At 43.7% G+C, this 27,756-nt stretch overlaps 1 protein-coding gene across 5 annotated transcripts in view; it reads left to right on the forward strand.

Moving 5' to 3' along the window:
• Positions 1-10,521: 10,521 nt before the first annotated feature.
• The window catches only part of BFAR (bifunctional apoptosis regulator), a 32,869-nt gene continuing 15,634 nt past the window's right edge, over positions 10,522-27,756 (forward strand). For 2 of the 5 annotated variants that reach the window (XM_084763537.1, XM_084763541.1), the window contains exons 1-2: positions 10,522-10,660; positions 25,880-26,214. In XM_084763537.1, the coding sequence (XP_084619663.1) occupies positions 25,952-26,214 (263 nt within the window). In that variant the 5' untranslated portion in view covers positions 10,522-10,660; positions 25,880-25,951. Of the gene's footprint in view, positions 10,661-12,309; positions 12,482-25,879; positions 26,215-27,756 lie in introns of all 5 variants that reach the window. The other 3 variants (XM_084763538.1, XM_084763539.1, XM_084763540.1) reach the window with 3 other exon arrangements.

Consider the following 27,756-nt stretch of genomic DNA (forward strand, 5'->3'; position numbering starts at 1 on the left):
TTATAGCCTAAATAGGTAATTGAACTTCCTCTTTGTATTTTTTTTACAGCAATTTGTAATTCCCAACATGGCAGAATTCTTTGTGTTTCCTGAAACATTTTTTCTAAAACATTAGGATCAGAATCAGCTAGCAGAATATCATCCATGTAATGGTATATGATAGATTGAGGAAACTGCCTGTGAATTATTTCTAAAGGTTGTTGCACAAAATACCAGCATAAAGTTGGGATATTCAACATTCCCTGTGGAAGTACCTTCCAATGATATCTCTTCTTTGGAGAATTACTGTTCAGAGTAGGTTCTGAGAAAGCAAATCTTTCCCTGCCCTTCTCATGCAGAGGTATGGTGAAAAAACCAATCTTTTAAATCAATTGTAATTATATGCCAAGACCTAGGTAACAAGGAAGGCAAAGGGATCCCAGGTTGAAGCGAACCCATGGGCTGAATCACCTTGTTTATGGCCCTCAAATCCGTTATTATTCTCCATCTACCCAATTTCTTTCTTACCACAAACACAGGGGAATTCCAGAGACTGGAAGATTCTTCAATGTGTTGAGCCTCCAGCTGCTCTTTCACTAAATGAAGTGCCTGTAACTTTTCTCTTGTTATACATGTCTGTTTGAAATCCATTTTAGGGGCAGGGCAGTTGGTATCTCAGCAGTGGCCCCTCTTATAAATTTTGACACTCTATTCGAGGACAGTCTGGTCTACAAAGTGAGTCCAGGATGGCCAAGGCTACACAGAGAGACTTGAAAAACCAAAATAAATAAATAAATAAATAAATAAATTTTGACACTCTAAACCTGAAGAGTTCTGAGGTGGGGCAATGGGCATAGCTTGTGGTCGCCCCTGATCACTTGCATTAATCTCTTCCCCAGAAGCGAGTACAAATTAACCCCTAGTTTCAACATTGTTTATGTCTATAATTGCAGGAATATTAATCTGAGTACCTCATTGTTGTAAGAGATATCTTCCCCATAGATTTATGGGAATGTCAGCCACATAGGGTTTCAGTCTCCCTGTCTGCCCTTCTGGTCCTACACACTCAAGCCACTGCACACTTTGTTTTATTTGAGATAACTTACCAATTCCTACAATTTCTGTATAAACCTGAAGTGGCCAATTTGGGTTCCAAGACTTCTGACATATGATTGAGACATCGGCTCCTGTGTCCACCAAGCCTTCTATTTTAACACCATTCATTTGTATAATTAATTTAGGTCTCTGATCATTAACTACCGTTTGCCAGGATACACATGTCCCTATGCTTCCAAATGCACCAGTTCTTTCCACTGGAGTGGCTTTGCTTTTAATGTAAGGAAACAGTAGGATTTGAGCAATTCTATCCCCGGCATTGATTTTCATCTCCTTCTTTACACATGCCATAATTTTTATTTCCTCCTTAGAATCTCCATCTATAATACCGGGATGCACAATAAAACCATGAGAAGTCAGCACACTTCTTCCCAGAACCATTTTTACTGTGCCCAAAGGCAAAGGACTGAAAACACCAGTATTTAATTTGTGACATTCAACCTGTGGAGATAGGGTAAGAGACATATTCAAAGCCAGATCCAAAGTTGCACTGCCTTCAGTGGCATGCATTAGATCACTAATATTCAGTTCTCATTTTCCTGCAGGTTTGTCACTTTTGGACTGGCCAAAGGAATTTGGCTGGCATTGTTTACAGGGGCCTGAGCTGATGGCCCCCTCCTGCCATTTCTCATCAGCAAGATACTTTCTTGCACATCTCTCTTAGACTGACAATCCCAAGACCAATGTTTCCCTTTCCCACAGCGACTACAGTACCCTGGGAGTGTTAACATCTCATTACCATCATGGCCAGAACCTCCTTGTTCTCTCCTACGAGTTATGTTTTCTTCCATGTTATTGTGTTTTCTCTCTCTACAGTTTCTTTGCACATGACCAATTTTAGCACAATTAAAGCACCGAGTATTATGATATCTGGGCTCTCTGGCTAAGGCTTGTCCCCCAATATTATTTTGATATTCCTGAGAGTTGATATGAACTGTCTCCTTTACCCAGTCATCTAATGGAGTGCCTCTTTCCTTTAATGGTCTAAGCACCCTCTTATATTCAGTATTTGCGTTCTCATAAGCCATGATAAGTTTTTTTGTTTTGTTTTGTTTTGTTTGCCATGATAACTTTTAATGCCTGTTTGGTGTCAGAATCTGGCAACACTCTATCCATAGCAGATCCTGGATAAGCTGTGGACACTGGTCAGTGAGCAGACATGGGTCAATGCTGCAAAAAACAAGACTGGAGTCGCTCCTGTCACTGATGTTGTGTGATCGGGTTACTACAGAGTTTTGAGGAAGGGCAAGCTCCCCGAGCAGAAGGCCAAATTCTTTAACAGAAGAGCTGAAGAGGTGTTGGAGGTGCCTGTGTCCTGGGGGCTTAAAGCTGCCTGAGGAGGTTAATTAAATGCTAACATTTTCCAAAATAAATTGCTTTTTCATGACAGGTGTATCTTTAATCCCAGCACTCCAGAGGCAGAGGGAAGGCGGATCTCTGTGAGTTCAAGGCCATCCTGGTCTACAAAGCTAGTCTAGGACAGCAAGTACTACACAAGAAACTCTGTCTTGGAAAAAATTGCTTTTTCAGCTGGGTGGTGGTGGTGCACACCTTCAATTCCAGCACTTGGGAGGGAGAGGCAGGTGCATCTCTTTGAATTCGAGGCCATGTACTTCTGTTCAAATATCAGAAATTTTATGCAATTCTTATGGAATTATTAGGTTTTCCTGACTCTCTTAATATAATTACTAACTCTCGATATAAAGAAAGATTGTTTTGCCTATAGAAACTGCTGAATTTATTCCTGATAACTCAGAATTCACTTTGTAATTTATGCAATTGGAACAGGCCATCAGAAGTAGAAACTATCCATTATTTCACCCTTACTCCATCTCATACAGGTTCACCAGGTCCATTGGCAAAAGGAAATGGGGAATTTGGCCAATTACTATTATGAAATGTGTTAGAAGCCCCAAAATTTCATGAAGAGCATCATATTAACAGAAAAGGTTTAAAGAAAAAAATGTCTATCACTTGGCAATAAGCCAAAGAAATAATTAAGACGTGTCCTGTGTGTTATCTCTATAACCAAAATCCATTGCCTGCTGGAAGCAACCTTAGGGTTACCAAAAGAAATAAAATCTGGTAGATGAACGTGTTTTATTTTGCAGAATTTGAAAAACAAAAGTATGTACACCATACCATTGATACATATTCAGGGTTTCAATGGGTAACTGCTTTAAGTTCAGAAAAGACTGATCATATAATTACACATTTATTGTAAATAATGGCAATTATTGGGATATTTCCACATATTAAGACTTATAATGGCTCTGCATATATAGCCAGTAAGATGAAGAAATTCTTTGCATGTTATAATATAAAACATATTACTGATATACCACACAATCCTACAGGACAAGTAGTAGTAGAACAAGCTAACTGTACTTTAAAAGAGATGCTTATTAAACAAAAAGGAACAGTAAAGATGGCCCCCCAAGGACAGACTAAATAATGCTTTGTTAACTCTAAATTTTCTTAGTGAAAAGGAACAACAGCGGCTAAGAGAAACTGGGTATAGAAAAACAACAACAACAACGAAAACCCTTTGGAACTAGATCAACCAATATACTATAAGGATGTGTTGACATTACATTGGAAACCTGCAGTAGTTTTGAAAGGGGGGGGGATGTGTTTTTTTGTTTGTTTCTTTGTTTGTTTGTTTGTTTGTATATTATATGGAATAAGAAAATATGGTTACCAAAAGAACTTATAAAGATTAGATTTGACCAGGGAAGACCACCTACCAGGTGAGACAGAAATTTCTTCACATAGCAAATGAATCTTATTGGCTACCTGGTCCTCATGACATGCCATTCTTTCATGTAGCATGGATGAGGACTTAATTATAGTCTAAATGGACTTATGAAATTGATAACTGTCTTTCACCTTCTCAAACAGAGAGCAGGAAATTATCTTTAGCTGATTTGTGCACCCTGCATATTCCATATATGTATTAATATAGAATGTTCCTATGATATTATCTTTAAGAGTTTGTTCATTTTTAGAGCAAAAGACCAGATAACAATGAAGACAAAGCAAGTGGCCCAGGTGATTTAGCCTCACATACTGCCTCAGTTACTGTTTCCTCAAAAATTTGCATCCAGGTCAACTTCTAAGAAAATGGATCCCTCAGAGACTGGACAGAAAAAGATACTGCTAGCTTTCCCAGGACTTGGCCAAAACCCCTATTTTCTTAGGGTACCCAAAAGATGTTTTGCTCCCAGAAATCAAGACATAATTTTAAGAACATGATGCCCTCATTCCCAAAAGGTGGGGTAGGTGTTTTGGTCATTTGCTGGTTTATAGATGTTGGTTGTCATCTAGGATTAAGTTATAAGTTGTTATAAATTGCTATTGGACATGGTCAGGAAGAAAACAAAGTAAAGGTTAAAATCAGAAATATCTTTTCCCCCTCTATCCTCCTCCTCCTCTTCCTCCTCTTCCTCCTCCTCCTCCTCCTCCTCCTCCTCTTCTTCTTCTTCTTTTTCTCTGTAAGGACCAAGGTTGGGCGAGGAGACAAACATGCAAACTGCATGCCTCCCACATCAAAAAACCTTTGTATGCTGAGTTATGGTGTCACAGCTCTGGCAGCCAGTTTATCCCTCTAAACGTGAGCTACTTTCACAGGGGACAGGTGGTGGTCACACACGATGCAAGAAGACACAGAGGACTTACAGGTGAGAAAGTACACGTCAGCCTAGTTAGGTCTCAAAACTCCAAAGGCTAAAATTCATATACTTAAAAGGATGAACTTAATGTCTTTTCTTTTGTTCCGGGCAACCGGCTTGTCTCTAAAACAGGATACATTTTCTCAGGAGACAGGTGGTTGCCTAGCCTATCCATCTGGTGCCATAGAGCCTAGAGAAGGACATTTAGTTAAAAGGTGGAAGTGTTTATCCCATATGGAGAGAAGGAGTGAGACAAAAACACCTGCAGCAAATGTAAAAACCCAGGTACAAGATGCCTAGGGCATGCAGAAGTTTATCTAAGGCTTAATGCCTCTTCTTTTGCTGGGGCAACCAGCTTGTCTCTAAAATGGAATACATTTTCTCAGGAGACAGGTAGCAGCCTGGCCATACATCAGGCACCACAGAGCCTAGAAAAGGACATTTAGAACTATACAATCTTATTTTGATTTCAATTAAATAATGATTGTATGTTCTTTGGTCATGGTAATATTATACTTCCTCTTTGAAAGAGGTCAAAATAAAACAAACCTGGATGAAAGGAAGACTGCTAATTAAGTCAGTCTATATGTACATGAATTCAAACTAAGCCGGGTGTGGTGGCGCACACCTTTAATCCCAGCACTTGGGAGGCAGGGGCAGGCAGATCACTGTGAGTTCGAGGCCAGCCTGGTCTGTAAAGCGAGTCCAGGATAGCCAAGGCTACACAGAGAAACCCTGTTTCAAAAAAACACACCAAAAAAAAAAACCCCAAAACAAACAAACAAACAAAAAAACCAACTGTGCATCCTTAGAACTGTATAAGGCTTGTGAGAAATTATATATTTTCAGAACAAAAGTACCAGACACTGATGCTGGATCAGATCCAACAAGATTCATCCTTCAGCATGCTGAGATGCTGACATCTTGCATTCTTCACGTTCCATCCTTAATTGTTACTTAATTGTTACTCACAAGGCTATTTTTAATTAATTGGTATAAAATATTAGATATTGATGTAAAATAAATTCTTTTTTAATTCATTGTATTATTCAATTTTATCACAAAAATATACATCCTAGGTTCAATAAATAGATAAGGTAAAATATTTAGATAAGGTCCTCAAAAAACCTCAGAGAACTACAGAATATGGCATTTAAAGATTTTTAAAAATTGTTTTGAGGATTCTTTGAAAATTAGATAGGTTGATCCTGGCAACACCCAGCCTGCCTCAAAGAAGGTAATGAGCATTGATGAACCTCCTTATGGAGATGGCTTCAGATGTGGCAAACCAGCCACTGGGCAAAAATGTCCTTGTTTTCTGCCACAGACAGAATTGTCTGAAATGGGCAAACTTGGATGCAGGTGGAGTTGACAGTCAAAAAGCAAACAATCAAAAAACAACAAAACAAAAACCACAAAATGATTAAGAAAGAAAGTGATTTAAGTGCAGAACTTGTACTCACCCAGATAGGATAGATAGCAGAATACTTCCTTCAAGATTGCCAAATACAAATGGACTGACATTGTAAATGTAATTATTTTCTTTTTTTTTTCTCTCTCTCTCTCTCTCTCTTTTTTTTTGTGTGTTTTTTTTGTTTTGTTTTGTTTTTTTGGGACAGAGTTTCTCTGTGTAGCCTTGGCTGTCCTGTACTGGCATTGTAGACCAGGCTGGCCTTGAACTCACAGCAATCTGCCTGCCTTTGTCTCCTGAGTGCTAGGATTTTTTTCTGAGTGCTAGGATTAAAGGCATATATGTAATTCTTTTCTGATAATTCTCATAATTATTCTTATTGTATATAGTTTATTAATGTTAGAGGAAAAGCCATTTTTTAAACAAAAAGGGGGGCATGTAATGGAAGTTTTGGTTTCTTTAAAAACTCAGTTATGTAAATATGTTTTATTCCCAAGTATGTGATATAGGGCTGCCTTAGTTTATCAACAGCTGATAATTGCCTCATGAGGCTTGGAGAGGGGTATGGTCTTTGCCAGCTGATAACAGCCTCTTTTGATGTGGTCTTTGCCAGCTGCAGATAGTTTAATTCTCAGGACTCAGAAAGGGTATAAATATCAGATCCCAGAAAGAGAAAAAACACTTCAACACTTCGAAAAGATGGTCAGAGGAGGAAGAAGTCTGCTGTTCCATTTGCTGTTTGCTGTTTGCTGGTTAGCTGGACTGCCGTATATCTTGGTAACTGAAATTGACATTGCCTCAAAGAATCCAACAACCCTACCCAGCTGGAAGTAGTAAAGAGATCTCCACTCCCTTCCCCCACTAACCTTGTTTCTCTCCTACCCAGTGTTAGTGGGGGCATGGGTCAGTGGAAGGGAGGTAGAGGTTTAATAACCCCCAAATAAAATAGAATAAAAAGTACAACAACATGAATCCATGTCTACTCTGGACCTTTGAGGTAGGAAGACACCATCTAGATCTGGAGGCAGGAAGACACAAACCTTTAATCTAGATCTTGAGGTGAGAAGACACACCTCTAATCTGGGCCTCGCCTTCTGCTGGCAGCCTATATAAAGACATGGAAGTAGCAAGCTCTTGCTCTTTGCCTGCTTGTCCTTGCCTTGCTAACATGTCCACTCCTTCACTGGCATTGGGGGTCTACTTCCAGAAGACCAGACCAGCTGGGACAGACACCCAGCCTTGTGGGACTAAGCAGCTACTAGATTCATAGATTTTCCGTTCATAGCTAGTCATTCTAGGATTAGCTGGACTTCAGCCTGTAAGTCACTCCAATTTAAAAAAAAAAATTATATATATATATATATATATATATATATATAGAGAGAGAGAGAGAGAGAGAGAGAGAGAGAGAGAGACAGAGAGAGAGAGAGAGAGAGAGAGAGAGGGAGAAAGAGAGAGAAAGGGTATGTGTGTGTGTGTGTGTCACTCCATGAGTTCTGTGATTCTAGAAAACTCTGACTAACACAGTTTCTCTAAATAAATGAATAAACTGACCACTATTTTATAGGGGCAGACTGGTGTTCTAATGCTATACAGGCCTATTTTGCTTTTGCCTTATACAGCCAAAGTTAGCACAAAGCAACCCTCTGCCTCAGCCTCCTGAATGGTGGAATTAGAAGTATGTGCTTCCAAGGCAGTGACAAGCAGATCGCTGTGAGTTCAAGGCCAGCCTGGTCTACAAAGTGAGTCCAGGACAGCCAAAGGTACACAGAGAAACCCTGTCTCGAAAAACCAAAAAAAAAAAAAAAAAAAAAAGAATAAATAAGTATGTGCTTCACAGACTAATAAATGTATTTCTAATGGGAATAGAATTTCAGTGTTAGAATATAAAACAGCTCTGGAGACACATAGTAGTGATGGCTGTACACAATATGAATACACTTAATGTCAATGAATGTAAAATTGCTTTTAAAATGGACAGCTGGTGCAGCTGGTCAGTGGTGGTGCATGCCTCTAACCTCAGCACCCAGGAAGCAGAGCGTAATGAACCTACTAAAACATGTAACACTAGCTTAGTCAGGATCCCCACTATACCCAAGGCTGTACCTGATAACCGCAACTAAATGACATCACTCACTTGAGATAACCAGACACAATCCTAGAACTCCATGATATGCACTGGATAGTGTATAAGCAGAGACCAAGAGCAATGCTCTGCTCTGCACCTCTTGAGAGACACCACCTTGATCTGCCCTGGACTCTCCCCAAGATCCTGACCCTCAAATCATGGACTTCTATTAGAGGCTGGACCTGACCTTCCCCTAAGGCATGCTGCACGGGGGAGCTAGGCTTAGGACCGTAATTAGGAATTGAGAATGTGAACCTTGTATGGCTGAAGGACTCAGGTAATTATACAAATGTAACTCCATCTTGTGAGTAGGCCAAATTTTCTGTCTTTCAGAAATTGATAAAACAAATTTCTGGAAAAGCCATAGCCCTCGGGCAACCAATCAAGGATGGCCAGGACACCTGGCCTGAGGAAGAAAAGTTTGCTTAGCTACCCGTTTGAAGAGTCCCTAACTCCTGACCAGAGCCTCAAGAATACCTACCAGTTTGGGCCGGTTGGAATTCAAGACTAACCTAGGCTATGAAGGCTGTGTCTCAAAAGGGAAGAAAAAAAAAACTTAAGCAACAAATTTTGTTACATAGCTCCTATCACATTGAGGAAAAAAGTTTTTATCTTTTCCAGACTAGTATGTAGAAAGTAAATTTGTATTTCTTTGTGCTGGCACACATAATTTTTACTTTTATTCATTTATTTTAGGTATATGAGTGCTCTGTTTTCCTGCACATCAGAAGAGGTAATCATATTCCATTTCAGATTGTTGTGGGTCACCATGTGGTTGCTGGGAATTGAACTCACGACCTCTGGATGAGCAGCCAGTGCTCTTAACCCCTGAGCCATCTCACCAGCTCTCTTTTACTCTTCATCAGTTTGCAAGGAACAGTCTTGTTTGTTAATTTAGGGATGGCTTGTCTCGATTTCACTCCATAGCCTAAGGGATTGCCTTGCCCTTCTGACTCTCTTGCCTACTGCCTACCCATCGCTGGGATTACAGCTGTGCCACCACCCCCAGTTGGTTTATATGCTACCCGGAATCAAACTCAGCGCTTCAGGTTCATTAGGCAAGCACTGTACCAACTGGGTTTCATTCCCAGCCCCCCCCTCCCCCCCCCCCCCCCCCCCCCCGTCTACAACAACTTAAAGATATTTTGAACCTGGAAATCGAGAGAAGACCAAATCCATGACTGTCCAGTTAAAATAAGCTGTATTTTAGGATATACCTGGGATCAGCCAGCTGGCTCTTTCACCCTAAATCGAGATTTGAGACAGCAGCTCCAGCTGGCCTCTTGAAGTCATTTTTATAGGAGAGATATAGTGTTCACAAGGGTGAGAGGGTTGTTAGAAAAACACAGTGAAAGAGAAGGAACAAAGGGGACATTACGTGAATGAGTTGTAAGCAGTTTATATAAAATTTAAAAAACAAGAATTTACTCTTAACTTTGGGGTGGGGGGCCGTTCTCTGTGTCGCCTTGGCTGCCCTGGACTCTGTTTATAGACCAGGCTGGCATCGACCACATCACACAGAAATCTGCCTGCTTCTGCCTCCCCAGGTGCTGGGATTACAGGTGTGCGCCACCACGCCCAGCAAGGAATTAATTTTTGTTTTGTTTTGTTTTGTTTTGTTTGAGACAGGGTTTCTCTGTGTAGCCTTGGCTCTCCTGGACTCACTTTGTAGACCAGGCTGGCCTTAAACTCACCGAGATCCGCCTGCCACTTCAGGTGCTGGGATTACAGAGTGAGCCATCGCGCCCTGCCAGGAATTTATTAACTGTCGTGACTACAACCAGAATTTACCTTAAGCTGCAAGGTATATCGTTGTTTTGGTCTCACAATGTCTAATAGATGAACCATAGAACTATGAGTTCTCAACAGATCAGACCAGGTGGGTGGCTACGGCGGTAATGTGATAAGGTTAAACTTTAAACACTGCTTTTGTAGTTTTCTGTATAAATGTAAAGATAAGACTCATTATGTTGCATATGGAGCACTGTGCGACAATTATTCTGATGTCTGAACAAAGATAGCTCATCTAAATACAGGATCACGACCCAGTAGGAACACTTGATAGAAAAACATCTCCTCACCCTCAGGGGATGATTTCTGGGCTCCGACCAGAGGGGAAGGAGAAGGGGCGTGGCGCATTAGTGCGCATGCGCTCACCGGTCCTCGGAGCGGCCGCTCTAGGCGGCGGGGAGGTCGCGCCGGGTTGAGAGTCTCAGGCCTGAGGGTGGCCTCTCCTCTATGGTCGGCCCGCAGGCCTAAGTTATTTCCGGAAGCGAGCCCTGCGGCTTTTCCTCAGCTGCCCCGCCTGCGCTGGCGGTTGGCGCTGACCGAGTGGGTCTCGGGACTAGTGGCGAGGTGAGCGTCGGCCGGGTCGGGGTGGTAACGGAGCTGCGGAGCGCTCGGCGTGTGAGAGGGCGGCGTAAGGGCGGATCGGGATGCGCTCCCCGAGCCGCGCTGGCGGGGGTGGGCTCAGGCTCTCGCGGGCCTCTCTCCTCACCCGGGCCTGGGTCTCAGCATAGCGGCGGAGCGCCGCTTGGCAGTTCCCCTTCCCTTCCGGGGAGAAGACCCCCGCCTCCGCGCGTCTCCGGTCCTCCCCAGCGCTCCCGGGGCTGACAGAGAAGGGGGTCTTGCTACCACACAGCTGCGGGCCCGCCAGGTCCGCTAGATCGAGGCACCTTCCTCCCAAGGCAGATGGTTCATAAAGGGAAACGCAGAAAGGGGAACATCAAACTCCAGTGTGACACTGGGGCTGACCTAGAGCGTCTCTCTCCTCATTCCCATACTCATGACTCAGAAATCTTGTGCAAAGGGGAGTGTGTGTGTGTGTGTGTGTGTGTGTGTGTGTGTGTGTTTGTTTGTTTGTTTTGAGAGACAGCCGTGTCTAGCTGGGGATCGTTAGCTGGGCAGGGGCGAACCCCTAACTTGTAGAAAAGAGAAAGTAACTGGGAGCCCTGTCATGCCCTCTGCTGTCGCTGTTTGGTCCTCCCCACGGAAGCCCATTGGTCCGTCCTTGGGGTGGCCCCAACGTCACACCAGGAGAGGGCCAATACGAAGGAGTTTTTCTCTCATTTTTTTTAGGTAAGGACTGCACGTGCCAATGAAGTTTTGTTTGTTCTTGTCACTACTATTTTGTAAACAGCCTGGATGTATCCTGACCCAAGTGCTCGATAATATGCCTTCCGGGAAGATGGATATCTTCCATAAACCTGATAGGACCCCCCCCCCCTCCTTTACTTCCCTTTCCCTCTAGCGTTCAGATAAATGCTTACCGCTATGTAGCTAGCATTCAGGAAAGAGCAACTGTTAGTAATCCTATTAATATCAGTCATTCAGCTAAGTTTTTTAACTATTGCGGACGCAGTTTGGCATCTAATCCCACGATCTTTTTTTTTCGGGTTTTTTTTTTTTTTTGAGACAGGGTTTCTCTGTGTAGCCTTGGCTGTCCTGGACTCACTTTGTAGTCCAGGCTGGCCTCGAACTCACAGCGATCCACCTGCCTCTGCCTCCCGAGTGCTGGGATTAAAGGCGTGCGCCACCACGCCCGGCTGAGGTTTTGGTTTTTGTTGTTGTTGGTGGTGGTGGTTGGGGGTGGGGGCGGTTGGCTAGGTTTTGGTTTTGGTTTTGGTTTTTTTTGAGACGGGGTTTCCCTGTGTAGCCTTGGTAACTAGGCTGGCCTCAAACTCACAGATCTGATGGCTTCTGCCTTCCTGAGTGCTGGGATTAAAGTCATGGGCCACCACGCCTGGCTATGGTTTTGTTTGTTTTTGTCTACTTTGGGGGGGTTGTTTGTTTGTATGTTTGTTTGTTTGAAACAAGGTTTCTCTATGTAGTCTACTGAGTCCAATAATTCAGACCAGAGTGGCCTCAAATACACAGAAATTCACCTGCTTTCCGAGTACTGGGATTAAAGACACAGCCCACCATCCTGGTTTGTCTTATTTGTTGAGAAAAGGTCTGTATAGTCCAGGCTAGGCAAGAATAACCGTTGGACTTCTGGTTTACAGGAAATGCAGAAGGGAGAAAATGAAACTCTAAAGCGACACTGAGGCTAGAGTTCCCTCTTCTGATTCCCAGCCCCAGGATCAGAAATCCGGGCTGGTGCAAAAGGCAGTTTTCACTGAGTGCCGAGAAATAAACATGCCCAGGTTGTACACTGCTGCTGATAGAACCTAGTAGGTAAGCACGCTACCAAATTGTCCAGAAGATTAGGTAATACAGACACACACACACCTACACCTACACCTGACACAACCGTGTTCACAGGAGTGGCTAACCTGGGCTTGGAGTGGATTAATCAAAGACAATTTAGATCTTGTTAGTGAATAGTTTTGACTCAGAAATCTTAGCAGGTGGGAGTGTGATGAGCCACACAAGCTAGTGATTGGCAACCATGTTAAGACAATTAAAAGTTTTATGTTCTCAAAAAAAATTTTTTATATTTTCTCTGGGAAAACAAACAAACAAACAAACAAACAAACAAAAAGTCTCCTGCTGCCCAAGAGATAGAGTTAGGGATAGAGTTTTCTTTTGTTCTTTTGATGGTTTGGTTTGGTTTGGTTTTTTGAGACAGGGTTTTCCTGTGTAGCCTTGGCTGTCTTGGACTTACCTTGTAGACCAGGCTGGCCTCAAAATCACATCCCTGCCTGCGTCTGCCTCCCAGGTGCTGAGATTAAAAGTGTGCACCCCCGCCCTAGGGGTAGAGTTTTTAAAGACAAAACCCTTAAATAACTTAATTTACATCAAAGTTAAATGAGGGTCAGAGTAACCTTAAAGGTTCATTCCTGGAAAATCGTAGTGGTTAGACATAACCTCAGATGTGTTGCCAAGGCAGTTATGACCACTGGGGAAAGAGGGCTGAGAACAAACACAAAATACAGTCAAAACAGAATGGCATTACCTTAGTCATTTCAGGAGAAGTATATGAAAAACAAAAACACTCAAGGGGCAAAGGTTTCTAAGTGGGACTACAGTACGATCTATGAACAGAGTATAATCTTAGTAACAGAAGGAACATTTATTTTCCTGGAACCAACTGTGCTAGGAACTATTCTGAGTTGTCTTGTAATAACCTCTTTAGATTGTTATTATCCCCATTTTACAGGTGATGCGAAGAAAGGTAAATGACTTATCTGAATTCATGCAGCTAGAGTTTGTACTGTAAGTGAATGTGTTAGTTTGACAGCCAGACATGGTAGTGTCTCAGCATTTAACAAGCCACAGCCTGGTGGCATAGACTTTTAGTCCCAGTTGCTTGGTAAACCAAGGTAAGAAGATTGCAAGTTCAAAGCCTTAGTTATGTGGATTGGGGCTGAAGACTGCCTCCTCTGTAATAGAATATGTGTTTAGGGTATACAAAATCCTGTGTTCAGTTCCCAGCAGTAGAAAAGTTAGTTTACTTTTAGGTGGTGCAGATTCTTCCATGACTGTCTCACAGCTGCAGGTCTTGTTTATTTTTTGGAGTAGGAGTGTTGTTTTGTTTTGACAGTTTCATGTTCCACTGGTTGGCTTGAGCTCTAAAGCCAGAGATGACTTTGAAACCCTGGTCCGACCCACTGAGCTGCTGGGTTGTGTCATTAGGTCCAGTTCAGTGGGGAGTCTGAGCAATTTCATGGGAGTTTTGCTCAGGAAGATGATTCAAACATTGAAAGAGAGAGATTCACACACACACAAAAGAATAGAAGCGTTACTTAAATTTCACTTTAGCCAAAAATAAGTAAACAAACAAATGTTTCACTTTAGCCATACCTAGTCTGAGATATAGTTACACATAGATTACTTGCAGGCTCGTGATAATCTGGTGAAGGACTTGTTTCAGATACACAGTCAGGTCCGTATCCATGAATTGCATATCTGCAAATTCAACAATGGGTGAAGGAAAAGTTGTTAAGCTAAAATGTGGGCTGGAGAATGTAGCTCAGTAGTATAGTGTTTATCTAGCGTGTGCAGTGGTCCTGAGCTCTGTCCCCAGCCCTCCCAGAAAAATCCAGGAAGTTCCAAAAAGCAAAGTTGGAATTTGCCATATGTTAAGCACTACACTGCACCCAGAGAAATTAAGCTGTGTACAGGCATGCCAACCCTGTGGCAGCTTCTACCATTTCACAGATACTTAGTCTCTCCAGCACCTTGGACATGGTTTGCCTACTGCAGTTGCTTATATAATGAGCACATATAAGAGATAACCAAGGGAGCTTTAATCACAGCACTCAGGAGGCAGAGGTAGGTGGGCCTCTGTGGTGAGTTCCATGACAGCCAGGGCTACACAGAGAAACTGTGTCTTGAAAATCCAAAGAGAAAGGAGGGAGAGGATTGAGGGCTCTAGGAGACAGTGCGTAGGCCACATGTAAACACTGTCCTTGCCTAGAGAGGACCTGCAGACCCACAGATTCTGCCACCTCTGGGAAATCCTAAGGCAGATACCAAAGGAAGACTGTCTACTGCTTTAGGCCTTGTTCTCAGACACACTAGTTCAAGATCACCAGTTTCCCGTGGGATTCTGATGAAGGTAGTAAGAGCTATACTCATAAACAGATTTATTTGCTTCAGTTTTCATCTGCAAATATTTAGAGCCCCGCTTTATAGCTGTTCTGTGATATAATAGGATTCTATGGCTTGACTCTTCAATTCAAGGATCCCAGGATTTGGAGAGATAAAAATGTGGCTGGAATATTATGTGTAAAGTATACAAGTGAAGTCAGCAAGTACATTTTCCTTTCCTAAGAAATAGATGGGACTCATAAGAGGGCTGCTGTATTGGGAGAACAGGCTACAGAACCTGGAATCCCCTGCCACATATGAGTCATGTCACTAAATCTGCCTTCACTGGAGTTGAGATTGAAGATGCAGTGGGTTTGGCATAAAGGAAGTTTTCAGTCTGTGATACAGATTCACTTCCGTTGCAGGCAGTGGTTCTCAGCCTGTGGGTTTTGACCAATTTGGGGGTCAGACACAGGGGTTGCCTAAGACCATCAAAAAATCATAGATATTTACATTAACAATTCATAAACAGTAGTAAAAATACAGTTATGAAGTAGCAAAGGAAATAATTTTATGGCTGGGGTCATCACAACGTGAGGAGCTGCACTAAAGGGTGGCAGCATTAGGAAGGTGGGGAACTACTGTTCTTGTGGTTTACTATGCAAAAACTACAGAATTTGGTCACTTTATGCCTAAAGAGCAGGGAGGATGTCAGTAACTTAACTCATTTTTAAAAATATGTTCACTTGTTTCTGGTTTTTTAAAAGACAAAATAGCGCCGGCTAGGGGCTGCAGAGATGGCTCAGCGGTTAAGAGCACTGGCTGCTCTTCCAGAGGTCCTGAGTTCAATTCCCAGCAACTACATGGTGGCTCAAAACCATCTATGCTGGCATCTGATGCCCTCTTCTAGTGTGCATGAAGACAGAAAACTCATATACATAAAATAAATAAATCTTTTTAAATATTATATAAAAAATTAGCACTGCCTGTTCTTAAACTTGCTGTGTAGATCAAGCTGGCTTTGAACCCACAGAGATCCTCCTGCCTCTATCTCCTGGGTGCTGGAGTTAAAAGGTATGCACCACTATGCCCAGCTGAATCTGGTTGATAAAACCAACACAGTATTAGGTACTCTGGGAGATTATGGGTGGAGAACAGGCCTCTTTCTGATAGAGATCTTAGTTAAATTGGAGAAATAAGGCCAACTTGGGGAGTGTTGGGTTTACAGAATGACTTAAGTACTCCTATGGACAGGTATTGAACCTCTTGGTACCTTTTTCAAATTTTATAACTCTAAAAAAGGTGTGAATTGACCTTTTAGAGGTTGTAAGATGCCCATCATTCCTACAGAAAATAATGCAAGGTGGTTTATCCTTAACTTTTTTACTCACTAGCACATACCAACCAGACCTCTAACCACTCCCGTGGCAGCCCGAGTGCCAGCACCCTGGAACCTGGAGCCATCGATCCACACTGAAGCCCATGTTTCCTAGAGTCCAGTCTCTCTAGTGTGCAGATGCATTTTGAGGCGAGTGTCTTGGTGTCCAGCAAGGACTATTAGGATTCTTGGTGAGCTTGTGGCCAGCCCAGCCTTTCATGTTCCACATCCCTGTTGTCCTTGGTCACCGTCCAGGATCAGTTGTCAGAATAGATAAGATGTGGTCTAACAGACAATATGACAAGGGACCCCAGAACGCCTGCAGTGATGATTCTGGCCTGAGGCGAGCAAGAGACGGTCTTCCTGCAAGCCGGCAGCATGAGTGCAGGGATGTGAAAGGTGCCTCAAGAAAACAATGCGCCTCCTCTTCCCATAATTCAAGACAGCAGTCTCCCCATAAAGGGACTTCTTTTTTCAGAAAAGCAAGTGTAGGTCAAAAGGACTCCCCACAAAGCAGGTCTGGATCCAGTGGAGGGTGCTCTCCAAAACAAAGCAAACAGCATTCTTCCCATGGGTCACATCTTAGGAAGTCCAAACATGTTGATTCTTCCTACAGAAGCCATAGCCACAAAAAGCCAGAGCGAGGTAAAGAGAGCCCTGGCCAGCCTGTGAAAGCATCAAGAGACTCCTGCCCATCAAGTTCTTTAGTAGTTCCTTCATCAGAAATCTCAGACAAACTCAAAAGGTTGGAAGAAAAGGGACTTCCTGAAGCTGCAAGTCTGCAGGCTGTAGAAAAGCCAGAGATGGCAGGTGAACGTATCTTGCCTACACTTTCTGAGTTTGAAGTTGGGTTCACAGAACCATCACACAAAACAGATGGCGCAGAAGTAATTTATGACCAACTAACCAACCGCCTTAAAGCAATAGCATCAAAAACCAAGGAAATTAAACAAGCCTACTACCAAGACTGTGAAACCTTTGGAATTGTGGTGAAAATGCTGGTTGAAAAAGATCCTTCATTAGAAAACTCCATTCAGTTTGCGCTTAGGCAGAATTTACATGAGATAAGTGAGTGCTATGTGGAAGAGCTCAGGCAGTTCATTGTGGACTATGACAGTGCTGCTTAAGAACTGCTACTCTAGCAGAAAATGTTTCTTGACTGTGATTCCAGAATTGCATGAATATTTTAAGTATGGAAGTAAATATGTTAAGTAAACATCTAAAACGGTCAGCTTAAAATGATCTATTCAGAAATGTTTGCACCAGTGCTCAGTCTGTGTCTTAGCCTGCTGGGGAGCAGCGTTCTGTACTTACTCATGTTCTATCGTCGTCCACATACATAAATGTGTGGCCCGCTGTGTTTTATAGTTATGGAAGTTCATAGTAAATGGTAGCATTTAAAAATGTTAACATCTGAGTTGTGATTTTTATTGGCTTTTGGCTTGTTTTCTTAGGCTTTGTTGCTTTTATTAAAATTATTCATCTGGGTGTGGTAGCATACGTCTTTAATCTCAGCACTTGGGAGGCAGAGGCAGAGGCAGAGGGCGCTCTATGAATTCAAGGCCAGCCTGGTCTACAAAGCAAGTCTAGGACAGCCTTGGCTGTTACACAGAGAAACCTTGTCTCAACACAAAACACAAAAAAATTATCCTACATTAAAGTATATTTTCTTAATAAACTAGCACTTTGATATTGATATGTTTTGGTTTTTCAAGACAGGGTTTCTCTGTGTAGCCTTGACTAGCTTGGACTGGCTTTGTAGACCAGGCTGGCCTTGGAACTCACAGCAGTCTGCCTGCCTCTATCTCCCAAGTGCTGGGATTAAAGGCGTGCACCACCACTGCCTGGATGATACCGATATCTTAAGAGAATAAAAAGTAAAAGAATGTGCTAAATCTCAAAGGACACATGAGTTTGTAATGTAAGTTGAAATTGATGTATGTATCTGTGTGATACTGGGGATTAAACTCAGAATTTTGTTATTCTAGGCATCTGATCCACCACTGAGCTATAATCCCAGCACCAAAATGGATATTTTAAACTAACTATTATTACGGCATGTGTTAACTTGGAAACCTCTAAGCTTTTTGTTTTGGGGATATTGTGGTTTTGGGGGTTTGTTTTTGTTTTTGTGTTTTTTCTTTTTGTTTTTCATGACAGGGTTTCTTTGTGTAGCCTTGACTATCCTAGACTCACTTTGTAGATCAGGCTGGCCTCAAACTCACAGAGGTCCACCTGCCTCTGCCTCCCGAGTGCTGGGATTAAAGGCGTGCGCCACCATGCCCGGCCAGTTCTGTTTTTCTTAGTAGCTCTATGAGTTGTTGAACAACTGCTGGGCGTAGTACAGAATACATCCTTGAGTGACCGCCACAGAGACCTCCCAGCCTGTTGCCCTTCTCAGTCTACCCTCGTCTTGCCCAACACAACAAGTTAGCATAAAAAGGAGCATGCTACCTTTATCCTAGTGACCTCCGACCTTCTGCAGAAAATCTTTAGGATTGGAAAAACAGAAGGTTTTAGGCAGTCAGAAACTGGGACTGCTTCTGCCTATTAATGGAAGAGCCAGTTTGACTGTCACTCGCATTCTGTTCTTACTGCCTTTCTGGACCTTTGCCTCACCTAACATAGGCACGTTAGTTTTTATTTAGTAGTCACAGGAGATGGATGGTCAATCCTTTCTGGACCCATAGTAGGCCTTCCCTCCTGGTTTGATTGTGAATGTCTCTGGAGCATCGGGCTCATCCTAAGAGCTAACAGTTGGAAGTCATGTTGCAGTTGGTGTTGTCAAATCCTAGCTTGTTTTTCTCACGTGTACCATTGCAGCAGCATGGTGAGGATTCGATGATAAAGGAGTAAATCAGTCCTTTGAGCTGATATTATTAAATGCTTCATTGGGATATCTTTAAATTGAACCATGTTTTTGTTTGGTTGGTTTTGGTCTTGTTGTTGTTGTTGTTGTTTTGTTTTTCAAGGCAGGGTTTCTTTGTGTAACCTTTGCTGTCCTGGACTCACTTTGTAGGCCAGGCTGGCCTCAAACTCACAGCGATCTGCCTGCCTCTGCCATGGTTTTGTTTTTGTTTTGTTTTTTATTTTTTAGGTTAATACACAAAGTAGTGGCAGATCATGATTTACAACTGAGCTCTCCCATTACTGAGTGGCTTCTATCTTCTCAGCTGTAAATTGGAAATGAAAATAGTGCGTTCCCCATCCAGCTGGTGTACCTTGTAGATGGTAAGGGCTCAGTAGGCATCAGCCATTCTTTTTATTTTCTGTTGTTAGATAATGTGTAGCAAGAAGAAACAGAGGCTCACAGAAGCCAAATGCCTTTTCTTTCTTTCTTTTTTTAATGTCTGTGGGGTATCTGTGTGTTACATGCATTCAGTACCTGCAGAGGCCAGAGGAGGTAACTGGACTGGCAGATGGTTGTGAGCTGCCTTGAGGGTGTTGGGATCTTCTCTGGAACAGCAGCCATTGCTCTTAACCATGGAGTCATCTCTTCAGCCCCAATGTGGGTTTTTGTTCACACTGAACATTTTTGCAAAGAATGATTGAGATATTTATTTTTTTGGCTAAATCTTAAATAGACCCTAAAAGCATTAGTCCTCACGTTTTAGGTATAATTTCAGTCATAATAACTGGATTTTGGTTGGTTTGTGTGGGCATGTGGAGGCCAGAGGTCAATCGCAGGTGCCATTCCTTAGGTTCCATCTGTCTTCACCTGTCCCGGAACTCATTGAATAGGCTTTGGGATCTAACCAGCAGGCTTCAGGAATCGGCTTGTCTCCACCTCCCAGCTTTGGAATTATAAATAGGCTACAGATACCTTTTTTTTTTTTTTCCTTAATGAGAGTTCTAAGAGATCAAACTTGGGTTCTCAGGCTTGTACACAAGCACCTAGCAACTGAGCTATTTCCTTGGCACCTTGGCTGTTTGTTTTGTTGTTAGTGTTGGGGACTAAAATAGGGTTTTACTGTGTAATTCTGCCTGACCTAGAACTCATCATTTCAGTCAGGCTGGCCTCAGATTCACCTGCCTCTGCCTCCTTTGTGCTAGAATTAAAGACGTGATTAGGCCCGGCAAAAACATTTTAAACTTAGAGTAAATGGTTTCTTACTTGATAAGCTCAAATTTTATTGCATTAAGTTGGTTATGGTGGCAAGGCCTGTAATCTGCTTAAGGTCAGCCTAGACTACAGAGTGAAATCCTATCTCAGAACAGTCAAAGCATGTTCACATGCACTGCAGAGCTTGCTGTCTCTGCCTCCTGATTAAACTAAACTACTTTAATCTTCAACATTCCCTAGCTGTGATGTTCTCCCTTACTATTCATGGGCCCAGATGCAGTGGGGTCAAATGACCATAGACTGACCCTGTGCCCCCTCCTCTGCCAGTTCACTGCCATCTCCTTGCCATCAGGCCCCATACCCTGAAGCCAGGCACAGCCACAGCAAGGATGAAGTCCTCACCGGCCAGTGTAGACTCAGAACTGCCAACAAGATGGCAGATGAGGTGCCTCAGAACCAACGAACAGTGGACAAAACCTCAGATGCTCGTGGAGAGGGAGTTTTAGTCATGGGCATACATGTGCCTAAAGCAAACATCCACTCAAGTGTAGAGGATAGCTCCAGTTGTCATCTTGGGAGGTAGACACAGGCTCAGGTGGTCTCATCTGCAGACAGGACTGGCCTCGAAAGGGCAATGGTCCTCTTGCCTCAGTCTCCCAGTACTGGTATCACAGGTACGAGCCACCGTACTCCAGATGATGCCTGCAGAATAACTCAGCTCATAAAGTTGCTTGCCAAAACAGGGTTTCTCTGTGTGGCCCTGGCTGGCCTGGAACTCACTCTGTACACCAGGCTGGCCTGGAACTCACTCTGCACACCAGGCTGGCCTGGAACTCACTCTGCACACCAGGCTGGCCTGGAACTTAGAGATCTGCCTGCCTCTGCTGGGGTTAAAAGCATTCACCACCACCACCTGGCTGATGATAATTATTTTAAAGTAAGTCCAGTTTTCAAAGAATTCAAAGGGTATTGGATAAGGCAAGAGGAAGAGATATAGAGGTCACAAATAAAGTAATGACCATGAGTAAAGTAAGGGGACAACAGATGGTTGGAGAGATTGGTTTTGTTTTGTTTTGTTGTTTGTTTTTCGAAACAGGGTTTCTCTGTGTAGTCTTAGCTGCCTTCAAACTCACGGTGATCCACCTGCCTCTGCCTCCCGAGTGCTGGGATTAAAGATGTAGGACATCATGCCCAGCTGGAGAGAGATTGTTAATCCCACCAGGCAAGAATAAGACCTTCTACAATTTTGAGCCAAATATGAAGCAAACTTTAGTTAAATACTGGCTAGGATGATGGACTCTGGCTAAAACCATTCCAGTGTTTCCAGAAAATGCAGAGGCTTATAAAGGCAAACCCAGGTCCAATCAAGGGCAAGCAGATACCCTGATGTACTTCCTGCCTGTGTACCTCCCACCTACAGTGACCAAGCACATCCAGTGTAGTTAGGTCAAACAAACTTGTTTAGGGAAATGAAGAAATGTGGCTTGTTGTCTTACATAAACACCAGCTTCCAGCATCTCAGGAGGTTATCAGCCCTTGGGCAAGTGGGCTTACAAAGGTTAGGGATACTTTTGTTTTATGGATCTCTTAAGCAGTAGTTAAGACTTATAGCTCTCACAATATTGGTAATTGGCTAAGGAGTAGTGACTGCTATATGAGCAACTGACAGACAGGTAAAGCAGTGCTACAGGTGGTAGGTAGCCCTCCAAATAAGTATGTAAATGAGGTCCAGACCAACGTGGGAAATTATATATATATATATATATATATATATATATATATATATATATATATATATATATATGTAGCCCAGGATAACCTTGTATCTATTGTGAATCAACAGAATGACCTTGAGCTAGTTGTCCTGTGTTGGGAGCCGGCGGTATGGCATGCACCTCTATTCCCACAGGTACATCTGTGAATTCCAGGGTAGCCTGGGCTACATAGCAAAATCCTATTTTAACAAAAACAGGTGGGGGCTGTATACTAAGCTTGTCTTTAAAAAAGGAAGGGCGAGAGCCATATCACTGGAAGAGTGATGTCACTAAAAGGGCTATACCACTAAGTGCTGCACTGGAGAAGGCTTGCTCCCTCCGAGCATTCATCCATGGCCTGGGAGCCTGGGAACCCACCAGCCTGGCTAAGCTTCATTGCTTCGGGTCCAGGACCGTTATGCGTTGGTCCCTGGGAGGCTCCCAGGGGAGGAAGTAGGACGTGGGCTCCAGACCAACAGAGTATCTCTTTATACTTGTCAGATGACACCAGAGAAATCAGGGCCTCCTCTTGGAGTTCTTAGCCCTCACAAAGAACCGGGCGGTGGTGGTGTACGCCTTTAATCCCAGCACTCAGGAGGCAGAGGCAGGTGAGTTCAAGGCCAGCCTGGTCTATAAATGCAAGTCCAGGACAGCCAAGGCTACACAGAGAAACCCTGTCTCAAAAAACCAAAATAAATAAATAAATAGGAAGGGTCTGAGAAGAAAGGACATCCTAAGGAAGCCAGCCTGCTGCAGACCAGATGTTGGTGGCTACAAAGACCAATGTAGGACATTATTGCCACTTGGCAATAATGCTTTGTCATTGTGTGTGGGGGGGCTATTGTAACCAGCGCCCAAAGTAGGAGACAGTAATCTGCCCCGGCCTGCGGGGCTCGACTAAACTCGGGAGGAAGTTCACCTGTTGAAAATGCAAGACACAAAGAAGGAGAGCAAGTCTGATTGATCAAACTCTCAAACTTTATTAGTCAGGCAGCAGCTTTTATAAATCAGAAGGCAGGGAAGCATATTGCTATAGCAACCCAGCTGCAGGCTTTTCTCAAAACACAGGGAATTCCAGGCAGGGTCATAATGTCCTGCTGCACAGGGTATCTGGCTCCATCTTTGTCTAGTCTAACTGCTAAACCATAACAGGGTTGCTCCATCTCTATCTGTCTTTAGTCTAACTGCCGACCCACAACGGGGGGGGGGGGGGCAGGGGGGAGGGGGCCAGCTAGTTTTTGGTGAAAGGCAAACTCTGGGAAAAACAGAGACTTAAAGGTGCAGGCTCTGACAAGATGGCTGAACTTTGGCCATATGGCCTATTGTCCCCAACAGTAATCCATGAAGACACTTTTATCCTGGTAAATGAAGTAATCTTTAATCTTGTTTTGGTGGTGATCCCTCCTAAGAACCTAACAGAGACCTCAGGCTGCCAAGCAGCAAGTGCCCGTTATGTGCGCACAGGCAGGGCATGGATTCAGCCTGGCTTGCCTCTTTAGACTCCAGTCAAGGACACAAGTGTTCATTTGGAAACAGCAGCTTTTCAGGGCGGCTCAATTCCAGTGCAGACTCCTGGAGTTCTGTTGCACTCTCTGCTCTAGGGGCCAGCCTGTCATAAATTCATCAGTAGACTTTCCCACGCTGGCGTGTACCTTGCCATTATTTTTGAACTAGGTATTAATGTGTAGTTTGATCAGTAGCCTATGAACAGGAGGGCGCTGGAAGTGTGAATAGAAAGATTTTCCCTGAGCCCAGCCTTGCCCGTATCCCCTCAAGTCTCTTCAGGGCCTTTGAGGTGAAAGGAAGGGCCAGTGCCCAGCCACGCTCTAACCATGAGCAGAGCACACGGCAAACAGCCTGCTGCTTCGCCAGGGCAGCCGGGGTGCTCACCAAAGCCACAGCGTGGGATCATGTAACTTGAGTGTCACAAGTAGATTTTGTCACTCTTCTTTAACAGCACTGCTTTCTTACCCATAGAAACAGTCAGTTCCCACAGATAGGAGCAGAGAAGACTGAGCTGAGGGACACACTACCCTTTCTGGTAGTTTCCAGGCTTTGGTAGTCTGTGGCAAGGCTTTCCTATGTGGCTTAAGCTGTCTTTGAATTTGTGGTTCTCCTGCCTCTCCCTCCTAGGTGCTGGGTTATAGATATGAACCACTATACCTAGCTGCTTTTAAGATGTTGAATTTAAAATGAACCTACCAACTTCAAAATACGGGGTGCATTCAATGTAACTGTCACTGAGAAGGCTGAGGCAACTGGCTTTCTGCCAATCTGGGGCCAGCTTGAGCTACATAGAAAACTATAACAAAAAAGCCAAAACAAAAGTAATCTATACAGTTTTCAGGTCTTGGTTTCTTGCTTTGTAAAGATTTGTTGTTTTGTTTTTCAAGACAGGATTTCTCTGTGTAGCCCTGGCTGTTCTGTACTCACTTTGTAGAGCAGGCTGGCCTCAAACTCACAGAGATCCACCTGTGTCTGCCTCCCTGAATGATTTTTCCCCTTACAATAGTACTGTTTTGTTGCATGTAGATTAAGTATCTTGGCAGCCGTAGCCCCAGCGAATCAGAAACATTTATCCACAAGCCCCTCCCCACTGACCAAGGTTTATAAAGGTTGGCTGGCTTTTTCTCTTGTGATCACTGCCATTCCTCCACCATGACCGTCTGAGACTCGGTTTGTTCTAGGAAAGAATCACCACTGCACGTCCAGGGCTTGCTTGGCTGGCAGTGTGCGTTGCTGCCTTGTCAGCCTCTGAAGCCTGCTCTGTCACCACTGCTAACTTAGTGCTGACCACCCACTGGGCCTGTGTCTCTGCAGACCTGTCTTCTGGCTGGTTTCCAGCTTCTGCCTCCTCTTCTGTGCTTAACAAGGCACAGTCGGCTGTAACACTTTGGTATCATCGCAGGCTTGTGGAGGTCCTGTCCTGAGGCTCCATTACCGTCAAATACCAGCAATCTCATCCTAAAAGAGCTAAGCTGTAACGCTATGGACAACTATTAGCTCATGGGCCTTGCCCTAAAGCGCTGTACCGGGACCTGAGCGGGGCCTCTGCTCTCAAGGTCCCTCTGTTCTCCTCTTGAAGCAAGCAGCTCCTGGACGGCCCCACAAGAAGCAGAACCCAGGCCACCCACAGGATGCTGAACACCACTGTTCCTCCTGCCTGGGTGTGGTCAAGCACATTCTGTACATTTGGAGCAGCAACCTTTTCTTTATAGGAGTAGAAACACTTGGCTTTGTTATCTTACGTGAGCAGCAGCCACCAGCGTTCTAGGAAGTTATCTATCCTTAGACACTGGGGCTTACAGTAGAGGCATTTTTATTTTATAGATCTCATAAGCACAGTAATTTAAACTTAAAGCATAACTTTAGCCCTCAGAGCGGGTCTCTTGCCTCAGCCTGCTTGGTGCTGGGACTACAGTTGTAAGCTACGATGGTAAGCTTGTTTTGATATGATCTCCATGTACTTTCAAACTAGACTCCTATAACCTTCCTCGACTCCTGAACAGATGTACTTTGTCTGTTAACATGGTGTCCTCAAACTTTTGTGGCTAGTGTGGGTAGCACCAGCCAAGACTGAGACATGTACCCTAACACCAGAAGTAATATGTGCCCTTTGCCCTACTCCTTTTTGGGGCTAGCGTGCTGTTTTGATTTTATTATGAAGTACAGCTCAGTTGGAAAGAGTTCTGTCTAGCATGTATGAAGCCCTGGGTTCAGTCTCCAGCTTCACAGAAACCAAGTATGGGAGCAGACACGTCCAGGAGCTTGAAGCAGAAGGATCTAGAATTTGAGGCCAGCCTGGACTATATGAGACACCCCCCACCCCACCTCTCAAAAAGAAAAAGAAAGAAAAACTTATATAGAATGGTGAAATCTTACACTGTTTTATTGCTTCCACCTAGACCTTATGATACATTATAGCTGTGTCCTGAGTCTGAAAGTGTCTATGTGTGTGGATCCCCAGTTGCTGAGAAATGGAGGAACCTCAGAAAAATGACCTGAACACGCCAGGGCAGGAGGAAGATCATCCTGTCAGAAGCACCAGCCCTCAGATTTCTGTTAGTGAGTTTTCCTGCCACTGCTGTTACGACATCCTGGTTAACCCCACCACCTTGAACTGCGGCCACAGCTTCTGCCGGCACTGCCTAGCATTATGGTGGATGTCTTCAAAGAAGACAGAGTGCCCGGAATGCAGGGAGAAATGGGAGGGCTTCCCCAAAGTCAACATTCTCCTCAGGTAACACTGGCTTCTATTGGCAGCGTGAGTCTGCAGTGTGGTTTCTCTGTGAACTGCTATGGGAAAAGGAACAGGCTTGAGGTGGGTCATTCTAGGAGTTTGGGACCGAAAAACCAGATTTCTTTTCTTCTCTTTCTTTCTATTCTTTTTTTTTTTTTGAGACAGGGTTTCTTTGTGTAGCCTTGGCTGTCCTGGACTCATTTTGTAGACCAGGCTGGCCTCAAACTCACAGAGATCTGCCTGCCTCTGCCTCCTGACTGCTGGGATAAAGGCGTGTGCCACCACCGCCCTACCAGCTTTCTTTTCTTACTAGTGGCTGTCATCTGTCTTTCTGTTTTGTTTATTTATCTTTTAGGCAAGGTCTCATTACACCACGCCTGGCTGGCATGAAGCCTGCTTGCTGCGTAGATGAAGCTGGCCTTAAGCTCACAGAGAGATGTGCCTGCCTCCTGAGCGCCACACCCATTGCCCTTCCCTCTGAACCCACCTTGTTCTTTAGTTTCTGATACTGAGTCTCACTGAGCTCAGGTTGGTGTCAAACTCACACTGGTCCTCTTGACTCCCTCCCAAGTGCTAGGGTTACAGGCACAGGCTGTCATGCCTACCTTATTGTTTTGTTCAGCTTTTGTAGGAAGGACCAGAAATGAATTTCTGGTTATGATCATTGCTTATAATCCGCTATTCTGGAACACTTCTTAGATTTATACTTAAGAAAAAAGATAAAAGTATATAATTAGAAGTAACTTGTACTAATTTTCATTATCTGTAAATAAAGCCTATGGCTGTCATTACTTGGTAGAATTTCTCTCAACTAGGCACAAGCCCTTCAGATGGTCGGTTCTTCCTTCCTCCCACTGCAGTAGGGCTTTTCCAGTTTTTGTTTGGTTTGCTTTGGTTTTGGTTTCTTTTATTTACTTATTTATTTTTTGTATGATGTTTTATCTGCATGTATGTATGTGCATCTTATTTGAGCCTGCTGCCCAATTAAGTCAGAAGGTCATGGTCTCCTAGAACTGGAGTTAACCCAGGCCCTCTGCAAAGGCTTAACTGGGAGCCTTCTCTGCAGCTCCTCCCGGCCTTTGTTTGTTGGTGTTGGTTTAAGGTGCATCTCTGTGTGGTGTGAGTGTGTGTGTGTGTGGTGTGAGTGAGTGTGTGTGTGTGTGGTGTGTGCGTGCGGGGTTTTGGTTTGTTTATTCCTTTTATTGTTATTTAAGACTGGGCCTCACTATATAGCCTGGAACTCATGCCTGGTGCCTTTGAGGCTTTGCTGCTTTTTTCTTTTCGTGTTACCTTAGCCGTGTGCCTAACCGCTCTCAGATCAGTAGAACACCCAAAAGACCCATGAACCCATTAACCCAGCATTGGTCATAACTATCAGCTTTACTTTACTGAAAGATTAATCTTACCTGGAAAGAAGACTCCCTGATTTTAAGTCATTGAAAATGAATAAAGCCAGCTAGGCATGGTAGTGCACACCTTTAGTCCCAGCAGTCAGGGAGGCAGAAGCAGGCAGATCTCTGTGAGTTTGAGGTCTGCAAAGGG

The sequence above is a fragment of the Acomys minous genome, assembly GCF_964271855.1.
Source record: "Acomys minous genome assembly, chromosome: 16".
Taxonomy (NCBI): domain Eukaryota; kingdom Metazoa; phylum Chordata; class Mammalia; order Rodentia; family Muridae; genus Acomys; species Acomys minous.